The sequence below is a fragment of the Cydia strobilella genome, chromosome 15 (genome assembly GCF_947568885.1).
Source record: "Cydia strobilella chromosome 15, ilCydStro3.1, whole genome shotgun sequence".
Classification (NCBI taxonomy): Eukaryota; Metazoa; Arthropoda; class Insecta; order Lepidoptera; family Tortricidae; genus Cydia; species Cydia strobilella.
The window spans coordinates 7,723,166-7,740,290 of NC_086055.1; the positions used below are offsets into that span (position 1 = coordinate 7,723,166).

Sequence of the window (17,125 nt, forward strand, 5' to 3'; positions counted from 1 at the left end):
TTATTGGACTAGAATTCCTCGACGATGACAAGGCTTGTTTTGAAAATTGTTGCAAAATCGTATTTCTTCTGTTCTATATATTATATTTTCTTATGGCATGATTTAAAAAAAATGTGTATATAAATATACCTGTAGACATTATCGATTGATTCTTATAGACACGAGTCTCATCACTACTTACTATGGAGACCAGTATCTTTTTTTGCAAAAAAACAGCTACATAAATAAACGGATTCAATTACGCCTTACGCCTTGACTAACCACAGCTCAGGTTTAGCTGTACAAGTTCACTGTAACGAAATTTATTCTCAATAGTTGTAATTGTCCCTCGGCGGGATAATTACAACTATTTTTGCCTTTTTATATATAAAATGCTCATTTTAAAGTATAAAGACTCAACATTTTTGGATGCGAGTCTGAAAAAGTAAAATCAAGATAACTAATCTACAGTATGAAGGCAATCAATTGACAGTAAAAGTACTGTAAATAATAGTTTTTGGTGGTCAAAGTTGCACTTTTTAGCTTACCAGTTGAAATTGCCCCCCTGTACCTTAATTAAATTTGCCGAAGTGTTTTTAATGAGCTCCCGCCAATATTAGGCTTTAGACATGGCTGTGACGCCACTTTATAAAAGTTTCATTACTTCAAAACTCGACGAAGTTGAGGTTCGTGTTGAAGTTCTCATAGTCCTAAATAATTTTTTTACATGCTCCGCTTCTCGTTGGTCAAGATTTTACTGACTTACCCGGGATAACTGTTTTGAAAGACTCCAAGAAGCTCTTATTTTACAAAAGCCCTGACGTTGACACACCAACATGACAAAGGCATCAAGCTTGTGAGTAGGATCCAAACGAAGTACAAGATGTTGGATTAGTTGAGTTGAGGTAGATTAGATACTCTTGTTTCATTCTACGTTTATGGGATTTGGAATTAGATGTAGGTACTTCTTGAAGTATATGATATCTATTGTAGTATCATAATAAAATAAAGAAGTAAAAATTAAACAGTCGTCAGAGTAGCATGGCGGTCTTTGGTGTCGGAGGCCAAGATCCACTTCGGGTCGTCGCGCCACAGCAGTAGGCCGAGCACATGATTGGCGCGACAGTATCTCGCCGCGAGAACGACTACCCGTCTTTTACTAACTGTATGAATTAAAGAGGGACGGGTAGTCTATGTCGCGGCGAGATACTCTCGCGCCAATCATGTGCTAGCCCGGCTGTAAGTAAGTAAAAATTAAACAAAAAATAGTTTTCTTCATATTTGTATTGTCAATTTATGTATAATATCTCACAATATTTGCAACATCCTAAGAACAATGTACAAATTTCCACGATCAATTTAAATGACTCAAATATTTATAAAATGTACAACATAATCTCATTCGTTTAGAACTAAGTTAAATATGTACAAAATATTAGATCTGATTTTTTTATAGATACAGTATTCTGATAGATTACAATTATATAAATAGTTTAAAAATTAGAGAACTGTACATGATATCAGGTCATAATAATGTTTAAGCTTCATTGTTTCTTCAATCCTGCTGTGGGGTTACTCTTGGATATAACTGTAACAAATAACAAACTGTGAATATAGTGTAGTTACTCAACTAAAAATACCTAGAATCGACTTCAAAGAAACTGAAGCATAAAATAAATTGATGAGATGAATTTCATTGTTCTCCACTTGACCACACGTCGGTCCAACCTCTCACCTAACGAAAACCAAAAACTGCCAAATAATAAAATTCGTGTATTAAGCGAATTTTGGGACAGTTGTGTAGGGAATGGTTTTTTAAATAAGATACTAAAAGTACTAATGGCTGGGGGTGAAACTACTGGGCGTGTAAAGGTCCGTTTTTCGTAAACGGTGGCCCATAGCAAAAAATGGGGCATTTTCTATAAAAAGAGACCTTATTGTCGATGGCGCTTACGCCATTATTAACTATGCTCAGATATAAATACAATGCCGCGCGACGCTGTGCGCTGTGCGCTGCGACAATAAGGTCCCTTTTCATAGAAAATGTTCTTATAAATAAGTAATCTAAGTACCTACATACAATTTTCTACAAAAAAGATTCTGTAAACTTTGGCTAGGAGCCCCTGCAGCCCGACCATAGCACTAACACTCACCCCCAGCAGGTTCCTGGGCACGTAGCCCTCGCGGCCGCTGTCGTCGCGGCACCACCACCACTCGCGCTCGCTGTCATCGTCCTTTCGCAGCCCCTGCAGCCCGACTATAGCACTTGCACTCACCCCCAGCAGGTTCCTGGGCACGTAGCCCTCGCGGCCGCTGTCGTCGCGGCACCACCACCACTCGCGCTCGCTGTCGTCGCCCTTGCGCAGCACCTGCAGCCCGACTATAGCACTTGCACTCACCCCCAGCAGGTTCCTGGGCACGTAGCCCTCGCGGCCGCTGTCGTCGCGGCACCACCACCACTCGCGCTCGCTGTCGTCGCCCTTGCGCAGCACCTGCAGGCGCGCGCCAGTCTCGAACGAGAGCTCGTCCGGCCGCGCGGCCGTGTACGAGAACACGCCGTATACCAGACCGTTGTTCATTATGCCTAGCTTCTCCTGGACACCTGAACGGAAAAAATAATAAGATGATAACAAGATTTGTGTGCGCCGATTCAACTTAAGCCGATCAAGAAGAAGCTTGATGTCGAAGCGGTTTTCCTTCAACATTGGTTGATTACATATGAAACGAATAAAAATTAACCTTTGCTCAACACCTGGTTCTTAAGTTTGATGATACACGTATTTTGAATCTACTGCCGCTATTAGTACTAAATAGTGTTTATCGAATAATGTTATTGTCGCAAAGCCAACACATCTTTTTAGGGTTCCGTACCCAAAGGGTAAAAACGGGACCCTATTACTAAGACTCCGCTGTCCGTCTGCCCATCTGGGCGTCTGTCTGTCTGTCACCAGGCTGTATCTCATGAACCGTGATAGCTAGACAGTTGAAATTTTCACAGATGATGTATTTCTGTTGCCGCTATAATAACAAATACTAAAAAGTGCGGAACCCTCGGTGGGCAAGTCCGACTCGCACTTGTCCGGTTTTTTAAATATCGATCTCTACAAAAGGAGTTATTTAAATTTAAACCTCATTGTCAATCCCACTAAGTATGTATGCATAATGTCAGTCGACTCACTGTATAGGTATTCTGAACAGCCGTCGAAGCCTTCCTCGTCCTCCTCGCACTTCTCGGCCGCCGTCTCGTGGTCGGACAGCGTCGTTGCAAATATGCACGCACCTGGAGATTAAAATATTTCATTTTTGATTCAAGTTGTTACCGATAAGACTAGGTCTTTTCTTTGTAACAGTTATAACTACCTGCGTATCTAAAATTTTCAGATGAACAATTAGTTGAAATGAAAGATAAAATACTGTCTAACTACCGGGATCATACCCGTATTTTCATACAAATTAACCGGTATTTTTCAAACTCAGTTGTTCGTGTATTTGGTTGCTTTCTAATCTGATAATGAACTGCCTTCACCTAAATTTGCCTAAATACTATTTTAAAATATCAAAGAAATATTGCTTTAAGCAGGCGTCGCGTCTACACTGTGGTTTGTGTTGTGTCCATAGAGGTACAATAATATAGAAATGAAATGGGAGAGGGGGGAGATGACCGAACGAGTTGCTGTTATGAAACTTTCAGTAGAAGTAGCAGATAAAGCGCTATTGCCGCTATTATTGTTTATCCTTGTCATAGTCTCACTTTTCCTTTCTGCCTACTTCTAAAAAGTCGTAACGTGACGTAGACTTTATTGTTGCCGACCGTTTTTATGGTTATGGGTTTAATGAACCCGACCAAATTACGTAGGTTGTTTTTTGTATGATGTTACAATCGTGTTTTTAATTTTGTCGCATTGTGTATGTTTTGTCCCTCACGGGCACACGCGTATGGCACATCTATATGATACTATCTATTTCTTGTTATCTATCTATTTTATGTGTGTCCGAGGGCCAACCGCGCACGTGAGCGATAGAGGCAAATACCTAGATGAACGAACAAACTGGTTCGCGGTTATAGTTCTGATAATCGTAGATACGAGCAACTCGAGAGCCGAATGCTCTCAAAGAAGTGAGTGCAATAATGTAAATGGCGATATTTACCATTATCGACGAGGAAGCGCACCATCGGCAGGTTGTTACAGGACGCTGCGCAATGCAATGGCGTCCAACCATCTGAATCCTGCGCGTTTACATCACACCCTAGCTCCACGAGAAACCTGAAAACGATACAATTTATATTTAAACTATAATAAATTATTGCGTGCGCTATGACTAATTAGATCGAATAATGCGGTTTGATAGGCATTTGCCACACAGCCATCGCAACTAGCATTCACTTTAGTGGTCGTTACTAGTCTAGGAGGACATAACTAAACGGAGTAGCCATTAACAGGCATTCCCCTCCGTCGAAAATAGTCGGCCAATGGCCATACACAATGTATGGACTGACGTTTATCTGACATGGCTATTTTTACGCTACGTATACATTTGACGTTCCCCTCCCCCGCAAAAATCGGCAGACTTTTTTTGTACAGAAAATTACAGACTCGGCGTCTCCATTTGGTTATATCCTCCTAGTTACTAGTCGTGCCCACAACGCCAAGGACAACTATAGGTGTTATGGTGGACGCTGTCAAAGTAACCTTGACACTTTCAAGTAAAGTTTACATTCGCTCGCTTGCGCCCGTTACCTTAGCGTGACAGTGACGTTTTTTTGTTTATGATGTAAAGCGTTCAAAAGGTTAAGAATATGTTGATGTTGATATTCTAAGTAAATAGGTACTTACACATTATAAAAATAATGTATTTGTAAATGAAACACCATCTATGTGAAATAACGGGAACTACGACCATCCATCGTTTCTTTAAATACAGGGAATGCAGAATTCGAGATATTTACAAGTAACGCCATCTAGTAAAATTTTCCGGTACTCACTTGACAATTTCAAAGTGCCCCGCGCAGATGGCGTTGTGCAGAGCTGTGATCCCTTCGTCATTTGCAGCGCTTGCATTCTGCACCTGGAATATACAATTAACAAAATTAACTACAGTGGATGTTCAGCTATGGTCGCCGGTTCGCTATAATGCACTTTACAGTCACAACTATAAAGCTTACAATTTGCATGCAGTTGTTTGTAAAAGTAGTGCTGTTAGTTTTTTTTTCGCAACGAGTCCGCTCCTTGGGATTCATTGCACCACATTTGATAACTATACGCGTTCACTCTGTTAAATTAGAATTCTCCAACTAATAAATAATGTGGGTATTCGTTGGGATTCATTGGACCACATTTGATAACTATACCCGTGCACTCTGTTTAATTAGAATTCTCCAACTAGTAAATAATGTAGGGTTTCGTTTAACTAAATTAAAATCTAATCTGATTATCAGTGGTCCGTCGACCTTAGAGCTCGTTCCCACTATGTCGGATGTCGGCGCCGACTTTTAATCGGGTGTCGGCGCCTCTGTTCACACTAGTCGGCTGTCGGGACGATTTTTAATCGGGTGTCGGTGCCTCTGTTCACACTAGTCGGCTGTCGGCCACGACCGCAGCTGGTGCCATTTGAGGTTCTCATTTGACGCGCGGGAGGCACAGGGGGTGCGGCGCGGGCGGGGTCGGTCCGACATCCGACATCATGTGAACAGCGCCGCCGACACGATTTTTTTCCGGACGGAGGGCTGACAAAACGCACGATAATTTATGTCGGATCCGACACAAAATCGTTGTCGTTCGTGTGTGAACAGCTTAATATAAAATGTTCTGCCGCTACGACACCCGATTAAAAATCGGACCGACATCCGACATAGTGGGAATCAGCTCTTCGGCATTTTATGAAATGAACTCTTGCGACTCGTTACGTAACTAGCGAAACTAAACTTAAAATATCCTTTGGCATTATAAATCTTTCTGAGATTAACCCTTTGAACGTATTTGTATAATAAAATTGACATGTAACTTGTTGTGAATAAAGAAACTGAAACTGAAACTGAAACGTGAACCTTGTCGAATACATGAAGGTTGATACTGGGCTGTAATAGGGTATTTTCCACATGTTGAATTTTATAATTTAATCTGGTTAAATAGACAGAAAATGAGCAATTTATCACAATCAATTGGAAACTTAACAAATATATGGGTTTAATAAATAAATACAAGACATTAATGTTTAAAAAAAAAAATATTTTTTTAACTTCCAAATAGAAAAAAATAATGGTAATTCCTTACATTTTATTAAAAAAAATGTATGGCAACAATATACATAAACGCAATATTTCACCGACAAAATCGCAATTTCCTTGTTTTCCACGGCTTCTAACTTTTCTAAGCGATAGCGACGTTACATGCTGACGTCACGATGTAATGTCATTTTGTATGAAGCGTTTCGTCCATGTTTCGTCAGTAAAGTGCGGGTGTCAGACTGACCATCTTTTGTGACTTTTATATTGCTTTAAGACAATGGGTCCCATACAGACATTTGAACCTCAAAACAAGCCTGATCGACTGATACCATTCATAAAAAATTGTAGAATACCCTATTGCGTGCGTCATTTATTCATAAAACTACGAGCCTGAATTAGATAAATCATGTTTTATCCCTTTCTTAAAAATACATAAGTCAAAATGACAAACGATTTATAGATAATTCAGGCTTGTAATGCGTTTATGAATTACGCCATTATTGTATAAGTAAAATGTAACAAACCTGTGTTGCAGTTTTCTTGACAAGCTCCAACTCTCCTTCTAAACTAGCATCCAGCAGTAGAGCGAGGGGATCGAAGCTCACTCGTCTCGCCAAGGGCGCCTTCCCGCCCTGCTTGAGGTTCCCTTTCTTTGACCGCCTCAGCACATTCTCAGAACTCTGAGAATCGTGACCGTTCAAGTCGACAGAACTTATCTGCTCCGCAATATCCAACACGTTGTCCTTATCTTCACTCTTCTCGTTAGAAGTTATAGATATGTTATTATTCATTAGCTTATCTACCTCATCCTTGCTTTTCGTTTTCTCTTTTAGGCCATTTTGCATTTCTATAGGCACTGAATCTAAAGTTAAGTGATCCATTTCTGGGAATAAAAACGCCGGAGGCATTTCGATTCGGCGGTTGACACTGACGCTGACCGCGTTTTTAGAATTCGTATGGTTCCTTAGCTTAGGCTGTTCACTCAGCGGGGGTTTTCTAATCGTTAGTGGACGTGCTTTTATAATCATTTCATTACTGCTGCTGCCATTACTAAGTTCTTTTTGATTTTGTGATTCGCTGTCGTTGGACGAGTCCGGGACAGGAATCGTAGGCATGTTTGTATCGGCTTGATTAAAGGCTGCTTCACTATTCACTGACTGTCTTGGTGGGGCCTGAAAATTAAAATAGGCATAAGGACATCTAGTTTGACATGTTTTTAAAGAGCAGGTCTGTCCATCATTGATAGCAGAAATAAAAGAAGCAGAGAAGCGCAAATCAAATAAGACTGTGTTTCATCTACACGTACCTTTATCGTTGGTTTTGGTGGTAGTGCTGGTTTGGGGGACTTGTCGGCGCCACTCACTTCCGGCGTGGAGAGCGGCGTGCTAGCGCTTTGCGGAGGGGACAACAAGATGCTTTGCGAGGAGTTCTGGCCGGGATAGCTACTCCCCGTCCCGCTCGAAAGCCCTGACGCGGAGTTCCTCACAATCTGGGGTTGGGAAGTGACCGTGTTACTAACTATGTGATTAGATGGGGGTGCGAGGCTTTGGGTCTGGACGGTTTGCGGTTGGACGGGTTGAATCTTTGTGGAGGATGTCTGATATATGGGTGATGGCTTCCCGCTTGAGACCTGAACCGATGTAGGGGCTACACTCGATACGGGTTTCTGGAATGAATGAATGATGACGGTATTTACAAATGATGTGTGAATGAATCTAAAAGTGACAAAGCGAAATAAAATGCATGAAGTGAAATTGTTGTTTTGAATCTAAGATGAACTTACTCCAAATCCTATAGAACTGCTAGCGGTGGTTGTAGTGGACGCGAAGCTCGGTGAGTTTCCCTTTATCGCGTTACCCTGTAAACTTTTCCCTCCGCTGCTCTTCGAGCCATCATTACTTTGACTATTATTACTCTGACTTAGCCTAGAATTGTGTTGATATGTATGATTTTCTTTACCCTCTTGGTTACATCTATTAGAAGAATCTGATTTCTGCAATTGATATGCATGTTCCTGCTGATATGTAGTTTCGTGTTGACTTAGTGGGGTGGCCAGACTCTTATTTACAACCGACAATGGCGTAGAATGTACAGTCATATGGTTCACGTTAATATTAGCTTGATTCTTGTTTTCTTGACTTTCATTCTTACCGTTAACTTCCGGTTGTTTTAATTTACCAGTCTGAGGGAATTTTGTATTATATGGCAATGTCTGATACTTTGGATCTGATTTACTGGCTGCAAATTCGGGTAAGAACTCTTGTTCGTTAATTTTGAGTTCTTTTCCGTTTTGATTACTATTAGAGCTACTTGTACTATTAGGGCTGTATTGAGGTTGTTTAGAATACTCATTGTATTTGTTTAGATGGTCGAACATGGACTTTTGATCGTACGCGTTGGAGATTCCCTGTTGGACGTGACTGTAGGCATCGTGTTTTGGATATTGTCCCTGGTACTCTTGCCCTTGTAGGTGGGGGTAGCCGTTGTACAGCGGATTGATCATTTGCTTCTGCTGTAGATAATGTGCTTCTTGTTGCGTTAAATGGCTCTGCACGTTATCGCTTTGCGTTAGCTGTTTTAATGGCACGTTATTTTGTATTACGTTTTGCTTCATTCCCTGGAAAATAGGTAAATGATTATCACCTGTCTGACTAGGTACTTATCTTGATATAAATCAACTGGTTATTTTTAAATGTTATACTTACTTGAAAATTGGAGTTATGCGTGAGGCTAGGTGCGTGCGGCACATGGTTGTAGGGCTCTACTGCAGCCACGTTACCCCTCGCCTGCGGACCCTTCGGCGCACCGGGATAACCCGACAACTGCTGCATCGACGATTGATTTGACGTTCTGCAAATAAAAAAGAAGTAAAATGCTACTTGTTCCTAGGAAACTACACGAAAATTGACATGAATATATAGGCGATTAAAGATTCGTACGAGGGGAAAATGTGAAAGCTCATCGATTTGATATTTTTAAGCCAACAAGATATCAAGTAAGCTGTAGAGCTATAATGATATATTGTACCTACCTAACTTCTTCATATTTCTGTAGATTTTTTTTCAAGAACAATGTCGTTTTAGTGTGTGCCCCTATTTATATGTTTTTCTCAGAATTAAATCAAATATGCACAAGCAGACTTGGATCACGACATCTGTAACCGAACCCCCAGTTCGTTATGGCATTCCGTCATACAAAAGTCTTATAAATTATGAAACGACAAGCAGACTTAAACCCTTTTGGCTCGTACGATACCATAGCCATATATCGCCGAGCATTCTGATTTACGAGACAATTTGTCGGAGGCCGAGTGTATTGTTTTGTTATAAATAGCATTCGATGTCATCCGTATTTGTTTGTAAAAGATAGTAGGTAGGTATATTAATATGTATGCTAGTTTTAATGTAATTATCTATGGGCTAATAGTTGCCTTAAAATAAAGAATTTCATTTCATTTCATAACATAAAAATGTTGTTTGTGTCATTTAACCTCTTTTTTTTCAATAAATACATCCTCTTATTAATTAGGACCAGATTTTTCAAACAATTAAACTAATAAAAATATCCGATATATTCCGCTCTCGTATTACACACGAAGACTGAAACTAGATATTATCTTACGCCTATTTCAAATTACAACACGTAAATCCCAAAACTGCCACCCGATCCATGAAAAAAAATTACCTTATTTTTCATTGATTGACCAATAAAAAATACCGAAAAATCCCGAGCTAATGGGCATAATAAACGACCTGGGCATCAATGATGATAGATAGACGTTCCAGCTCCCGAGTCGATCATTTGCTAAATCTAAATTGATATAAATCGAGGTCAAAGTCATGTCCGTACCTACCTAAGCGTCATATTGAGGGCAGTATGGGAATTAGGGATAGCATGAAGGGACAGATTGATCGTCCAACAACGTGTCAGAGATTGATATCGCTCAGGTATAGGTATAATTATTTTTTTATTAGGTTAGGGATGGAATGGGTTAGTCCATTCGAAAAAAATGACGCTACGGCTATAGGTAGGTAGGTAAAGTCACGTTCGAAACGTCAGGCCAAATAATAAACGCGTCCCGATTAAGTTTTAAAAATTTCATGAAAATCGTGTTAGTTTAAATCAGTATAGGTATGTATTTGTAATATAGGTATTTCGAAATTTAACATTGTTTTTTTTTTAAGAAGAAAATATATATTGTATTTACTTTTGATGGGGGTTGTCGTTGTCATATTTTATTTAAATAAGAATGAATACGTACTTGCAAATAAACAAAAAAAAAATTTGCTTACTTTTTTTCGAGAGCTTTGTAAGTCCTGTATTTTAAAATATCTGCATTTGTACGTGCCGAATGTAGTACAGATCAAAGGTAACTACAGACCGAAGCCGATATTTTCCCAAATTTATACTTGTACAAGTGATCAAGGGCTTAGATAGACGGATAAAGGGTTCAATTATCTCAAAATGGGCAACCCTGTGGGTTCTACATGCTTCGTCGCAGTCATCATTATTGGTGCGTTTACAAACACGCAATATTGCGAATTTCCCACTCAATAGAATCTCTCAAAGCGAGATGGACCTTTGCGATCCCACACACATGCATACGTTTAGTCGTTCATTACGATTACGATACAGAACACGGTCACAGCTGCATGCCACGACAGAAGTTGAAATGGATTTGATAAAGTCGCGCAGCGCATTTTATATTGATTGTCTTTGACAAGTTATTGGAAATTGGAATACGATTTCGAGCTTACATAGTAATTTACGTTAACTATGAACCGGACAAGTGCGAGTCGGACTCGCCCACCGAGGGTTATAGTTTTGAGATTTTTCCCTGTAACTGTTAGTAACTGTAAGTGTGTAGTGTAAGACAATATTACTTGCCAAATTTCATAGTTCTAGGTCAACCTTGAGACCACCAACCTAGTGTCGAAATATACGTTTTTTGCGGCATAAATGGCCGTATCTTTTTTTACGTTAAATTAGAAGTAGACCGTAGACCTGAGTATACGGTTTAAATTTCAACTCGATACCTCCACGCGTTCCCGAGATAAAGGGTCTTGACAGACAGACAGACGGACGGACGGACAAGAAAGTGATCCTACAAGGGTAACGTTTTTTCCTTTTGAGGAACTCTAAAAACGGAATTTACCAGTATAGTTGTTACAAATGCTTACGGAGGAACTGGCGTTTTAAGTAGGTACATAAATGATAAAGAATTACAGTTACTTGTGATCGTATCACTTTCACTTCTTTCATATGTTCATAATAATCATGACATTTGCATTTATTACCTTATGCCTTTGTTCATTTTGTTCCCCTTATTCCCCCCGGAGACTCCCCTTCTGGAATCGACAACGCGACAGTGGCAGAATTAGTTATTATAATATTAAGAGAAACATTTTTGGTAGGTTCGGTAGTAAGTCAGCTGCAGAGAAAATCCCCCCCAGAGAAAAACCTCTTCTTTGCAGCTGACCTTACCTACTTCAAGGAATATCTAACAAAAAATAATAATAAAAAAACATCTCATTAAGGAAAACCTCAGCTTTGAAGTCTGAAATTAGTTTAGTAATTAGCAGATGAAATTGTTCATTGGAAACGGCACCGACTTATTTAGTTGAGTGTTTAACAACGTAAGTTTTTGGTACTTATACAGGAAATTTCTTGCTTGGCGTAAATTCGTTCTAGGGTCGCGATTGTTAGTGCGTCCCTGCTTCCGGTGCGCTGCCGGTTGTGTGCTTGTTTCCGAAGCAGGCGCGCTTGTATCTCGAACGTGTAGCGCTCGCTGTTGCAGCCTGTCATGGTTGCTCACCTTTGCTGCGGCTGTCGCTGCACTGCCGGTTGAGTGCTCGCTTCCGAAGCAGGCGCACTTGTATCTCGAACGTGCAGCACTCGCTGCTGTAGCCTGTCATGGATGCTCACCTTTGCTGCGGCTGTCGGTGCGCTGCTGCTAGCTGCCGGTTGAGCGCTCGCTTCCGAAGCAGTCTCGCTTGTAGCTCGGACACGCGGCGGTCGATGCTTCGCATCTCCTCCTGCCGCGCGCCCAGGGCCGCCCGCTGCGCCGACAGTCTGCCGTTCTGTTGCTCGTTCAGCTTGTTTCGGTACTGAAAAATAAATAAAAATCTGGATAAGGCTTTTGAAATGCACTTGAAAGGTAGTAGGTAGGTACACATTGTTTTATGCTTATATCTGCGGAAATTTCTCAAGTTACTAATCAATAAAGGCATAGCAATAAATCTAAGATTTATGTCGGGAAGGAGCTAGATGAAATTCATCGACCTTGGACTCAGTGTTAATAAAAATATAAAATAAAAATATAATTATTGTTTATTTAGCGGCTAAGACGCTCACAAATATCCGTATATACGCGTCTTTGTCATAGTGTTAAAATTAAGTGCTTGTTCGGAATTTTTGAGCACCTCCTCCGCTCCAATACTTATATCTGTATGGTGACTGTACAGTCGAAGGCAAAAATATCGATACAGACAAATGGCCCAAACATATGTGAATACGACTTTGTCTAAGGTGTAAGAGCGTACACATATTTATAAAAATTTGGGAATGTACATTTATTTATTTATGCCCTTGACTGTACATAGTTATTTTATATACCTACGCGTTATTGTCAACTTCCGAATTGATCTTATGTGCGTAAAAGATATGTGGTACAATTTCAAGACGAAATGTTACCTTGGAAGAATACAATAAAAAGGCAAACTGCTAAACTAGTAAAATAGGTCAAAGTGTGGGCTGATCGGGAAAGAATCTTATTAAATAGAATACCTACTTACTTCGCTTCAGGCATTGTACTGACTAAAGGGACAACGCGACAACGGGATAGGATAATGCGAGAGCACCAATATCAAAGACTGGCATACTGTCATCTACCTAATGCCTTAACACATAGTGTCCGACCGAAATTTGGTTTCAGTTTCGGTTTCAGCATCAGGTTTCGGCATAAAACCATGTTTGGACCGAAGGTTCGGTTTCGGCCAACAAGCTGGCGAAGCTTTCTGCCGCGACGAAACTTACAAGATTGTTCGAAACGTTCGGCCGAAACTAACACAAAACTGAACCTTCGGTTTCCGCAAAAAAATCCGGTTTTGATTGAACACTAACACAAAGCACTCATCTAAGACAAGTCAGATAAGTACCTTAGTACATACTTGATAACAAGGCTTGTCCCAAATATCATCATAAATAATATCATCATTGGAGGTAAATAAAATGGATATTATTTCTTATTCTTGATATTATTTATTATCTAATATGTATCAAACAATAATATTTGATGAGTGAGGATCGAATGCTCAAAGCCGTTATTGTGAATTATTGGTACATATAGGTAATCATTAACACAGGTGAAACATATGTATTTAGTTATGAGACTATTGTAGTGTATAGCTATAGATGCTTATGTACGTGTATTGCAATGCTATATAATCAATGCTTTTTATGAATAAAGAGTAGTCTTATTTATCCCGACTTCCATCCTCATATGGTGACCCTGCCAACGCAGCGCTTTGCGCGCTGACTACCGCGCGCGAAAGAGTTAAATTAATTTATCAAGGACTAAATCTTTCGCGGTAAACAAACGAAATAATAGCCGGTGCTGATCATGGGATTCATTTCAAATTCGATATGATAAGTGCGCAACGAAACTTTAAGATGGGGACTTCTTCGCTAACAAAAGGCCAGGATTACACTTGTAAGTTTTACTTACGTAAGTAGGGACACAGCTATACTACAGAATGAGATATGAATATCGTTATCTCATTCTAGCAAATAGCTTAGTCCCTACTTACGTAAGTAAAACTTACAAGTGTAATCCTGGCCAAAGAAGAGGTCCTTGTAGCCCAGAATGCTGCCGGGGGCTCCAGCGACAGCGCAGAGGTGATTAAGAGTATTATATTAAGTAGGTACTTGCAATTGTAGACTGATTTTGAGACTGGATGTACTTTCGTCAAGACGGACTGACATACTTATGTATTAAATACCTACCTTATACTTAGGTACGAAATTAAATACTCTAATAAAAAGGTGATAAATAATATGGACACAGCCATAGCCAGCATAGTGCTCATTGAAAATGCTGTGTATTACTGCGGCATCTCGCTTGGGAACGCTCGCTGCGAACTCTGCTGCCACCGCAGAACGAGTTACTAAAAATTATATTTTTATTATTTTGATATTTAGCGAACAAGCCAGGGTTACATATATGAAACGGCTAATTAATTATGTGACAATTGAAATAGAGCTTTATATAAGTAGAAACTTTGACGTTGATATTAGCTGCCGTAGATTTCTATATTAGATAGGTGATCTTTATTTTCATTTTTCAAAGTAGGTACAGTATTTGGTATTGGAAGGACAACAATAGTATAATTGAATAGATGTAATTGTGTAGGTACCTAACCTACGTAATCTTACATTCTATAAATGATGGAACAATGTCTGTAACAGCTTACCTATTCTAACATAAATAAAAATCACACCAAATGTTAACGTAACTTCGTAATTCTCATACCTACGATGTAGAATTTTTAATAAACTAGGCTCTCAGGGCTCGCTACTACAAGGCTGACATTTTCATTATTCAGCAGACCATTGTCGTGTGCCTCAACCAATTTGGTACATGAAAAAAAAGGATACCTAATCAGTTTTAACGAGAATGTCCGTAACGATTGTAACAGTTTAATATCACAATCCTCGAGGGTAAAACGTAATATATTCGTAGCAGCATTTAGGGGGCATACATTTTTGTTAACACAAGCCTTTAATATCACAGGTATAACGTTTTATGTTTTTAATCTCGTAAGAAAATAAGATCAGCCATTCGGGCCGTTTCGTAAATCACGGGAACTCCTATTACGGAGTCAGTTGGGGACGGAAAACGTCCCACTGGCGGCGATAAAACTAATATCGGACGAAAAAACCTTTTAAACTTTTCAAAAGTTCGTTATAAACTTTTTTGAAGCGATCTCACGAAAATTAAATAGTTTCCAGTGCTCTAGTTATACATATAGTTTGCACTTTGTTTAACGAGTTTATTATGGCAGCGTAGTGGTTATATTCGCTTTGATGGCAGCCACCTAACCTACATAACTTATAATTAATGTGTGGAGTTGAATTACGATATTTACGATCATATTTTACGAACGTGACTGTAAAAATAAAGATAATAATTTTGTAAATAACGGAGCGTCCTAATAACCACCGTATTTATTAATGGATCATACAGGATTTAAACTTTCACGATTTTTACTCATTATTATATGATCAATATTTTTTTTAACATGCAGATACGTCTGCGAGCGATACTCCAAATTTTATATTAAAGGAAAAAATGGAAAAAGTTACACTTCCGGCAGGATTATATGTACTGAAGCCTGATTTTTGTACTCTGCCTAACAAATCTGCCCCTCGTAATTTAAGTAGTAGGTACCAATATCGTTCGCATTACATTACCCACACGTCTTTGGGTGGCCCGATTACGCAGACTGAGCTTGATTATGTCTGTAGCTTAGACAATACATATTTCTAAAATGCGTAACCTTTAATTTATATTACTAAAGGTGTGGTTCTAAAATGCCTTAAATTCTTTCCAACGCTTTCACCAGGGACCTACCCCAACCGTTGGGATCGTATAATTAGTGCACAGGCACTTTGGGACGCACCTCACTGAGGAGTCAGCCTTATTGCCAGTTTTATGGCCGACTGTCCCAGTTGTTTGATATTTAATTAATTTTGTGACTGTAGACTTGCGTGTCAATATAGTAAGTTGGATGATATATGGCGACTTTGCCTGTAAAGTTTAGTTAGTTCCTACTATTCATACTAAATATGTTATATATTTTTTAGTATGAGGTCCGTAGTAACTTTTATATTGATTGTCACTGTGACAATGACAAGTCACAAAATGGTACGGAAATTAATTTTTTTGACTGTTCACCTATCTGCAAAAGTAAGTATGCACTTTTGCAGCTCGCTGTACATCCATATGTAATTACTAAATCTTTGCTCATTTAATATACCTACCTAAAAGCCACAATCCTCATTTTGTCAAACTTCGTTTGTATGGAGATCGGTCAAGTAGCTTTCCTCAAAAAATCTCTATTGTTGTAACTGTTACACGAAACCTTTATCAAAGGATTTATGAAAAGGGTTCCATAGCTCTGAATTTATGATGAAGACGCCACAAGCAGAGTTACGACCACCGGCTTGTAAAACAAAAGTAGAACTTTAAAACTAAAAGGTGTTTTAAATCCGATAATACTTCGAACAAACTTCAAACTGGAATACTAAGTCAGCCTTATTCCGTGGGGTAAACCATGGTTATCAAGACACTGATCGCGATAGAATCGTTTTACACAGCGTTATCCATTATATTGCCGTTTAAGCGAAACCGCAAGTCCATTCTCGAGCCGAATCATTTCGAATGAATGGATATTTCCATGTCATTGGGTTCACCATTTTACTATTCCTTTGCCTCGTCCTGTGTAATATCACAAAAACACTTGTTAACAACATATGTATAAGCTTTTCTTGTTTTATAAAAACAGAGCTTTTGAAAAAATGTTTAAGTATCTTTTTGCCTACTTCCATGTACTAGACACACTTTGTAATAGAATGGCCATTTTACATTATGTACAGTCAGCGTCAAAAGCAACGGCAGCAAGCACGTAGTCTGTTACGCGTCAAAAGTACCTATTCTATTCCATTTTCTAATAGCTATAGAACAATAAAATTCTGACAGATACTTCAGATAGCGAACTTAGAGATAAGTACATATATTTGACAAAGAATCCCAGGGAGGCAGGTACGTTTGGAGCGTTGTTTCACGCGCTACACGCTTTTGATGCTGACTGTCCATACTTTGTACTAAAGCTTGTTGTTCTCATGATTATCCCTACATTA

At 39.3% G+C, this 17,125-nt stretch overlaps 1 protein-coding gene and 1 long non-coding RNA gene across 13 annotated transcripts in view; one reads left to right on the top strand and one right to left on the bottom strand.

Moving 5' to 3' along the window:
* LOC134748015 (uncharacterized) overlaps window positions 1-17,125 on the top strand; it is a 508,661-nt gene that overhangs the window by 206,147 nt on the left and 285,389 nt on the right. The gene's annotated exons all lie outside the window — the stretch shown is intronic.
* The window catches only part of LOC134747983 (apoptosis-stimulating of p53 protein 2), a 339,061-nt gene continuing 323,183 nt past the window's right edge, over window positions 1,248-17,125 (bottom strand). For 10 of the 12 annotated variants that reach the window (XM_063682674.1, XM_063682676.1, XM_063682672.1 and 7 more), the window contains 10 exons: window positions 12,131-12,312; window positions 8,911-9,055; window positions 7,989-8,822; window positions 7,512-7,871; window positions 6,730-7,377; window positions 4,964-5,046; window positions 4,129-4,244; window positions 3,158-3,259; window positions 2,256-2,581; window positions 1,248-1,567 (listed from right to left, as the gene is read on the bottom strand). In XM_063682674.1, the coding sequence (XP_063538744.1) occupies window positions 1,535-1,567; window positions 2,256-2,581; window positions 3,158-3,259; window positions 4,129-4,244; window positions 4,964-5,046; window positions 6,730-7,377; window positions 7,512-7,871; window positions 7,989-8,822; window positions 8,911-9,055; window positions 12,131-12,312 (2,829 nt within the window). In that variant the 3' untranslated portion in view covers window positions 1,248-1,534. The remainder of the gene's footprint in view (window positions 1,568-2,255; window positions 2,582-3,157; window positions 3,260-4,128; window positions 4,245-4,963; window positions 5,047-6,729; window positions 7,378-7,511; window positions 7,872-7,988; window positions 8,823-8,910; window positions 9,056-12,130; window positions 12,313-17,125) is intronic. The other 2 variants (XM_063682671.1, XM_063682673.1) reach the window with 2 other exon arrangements.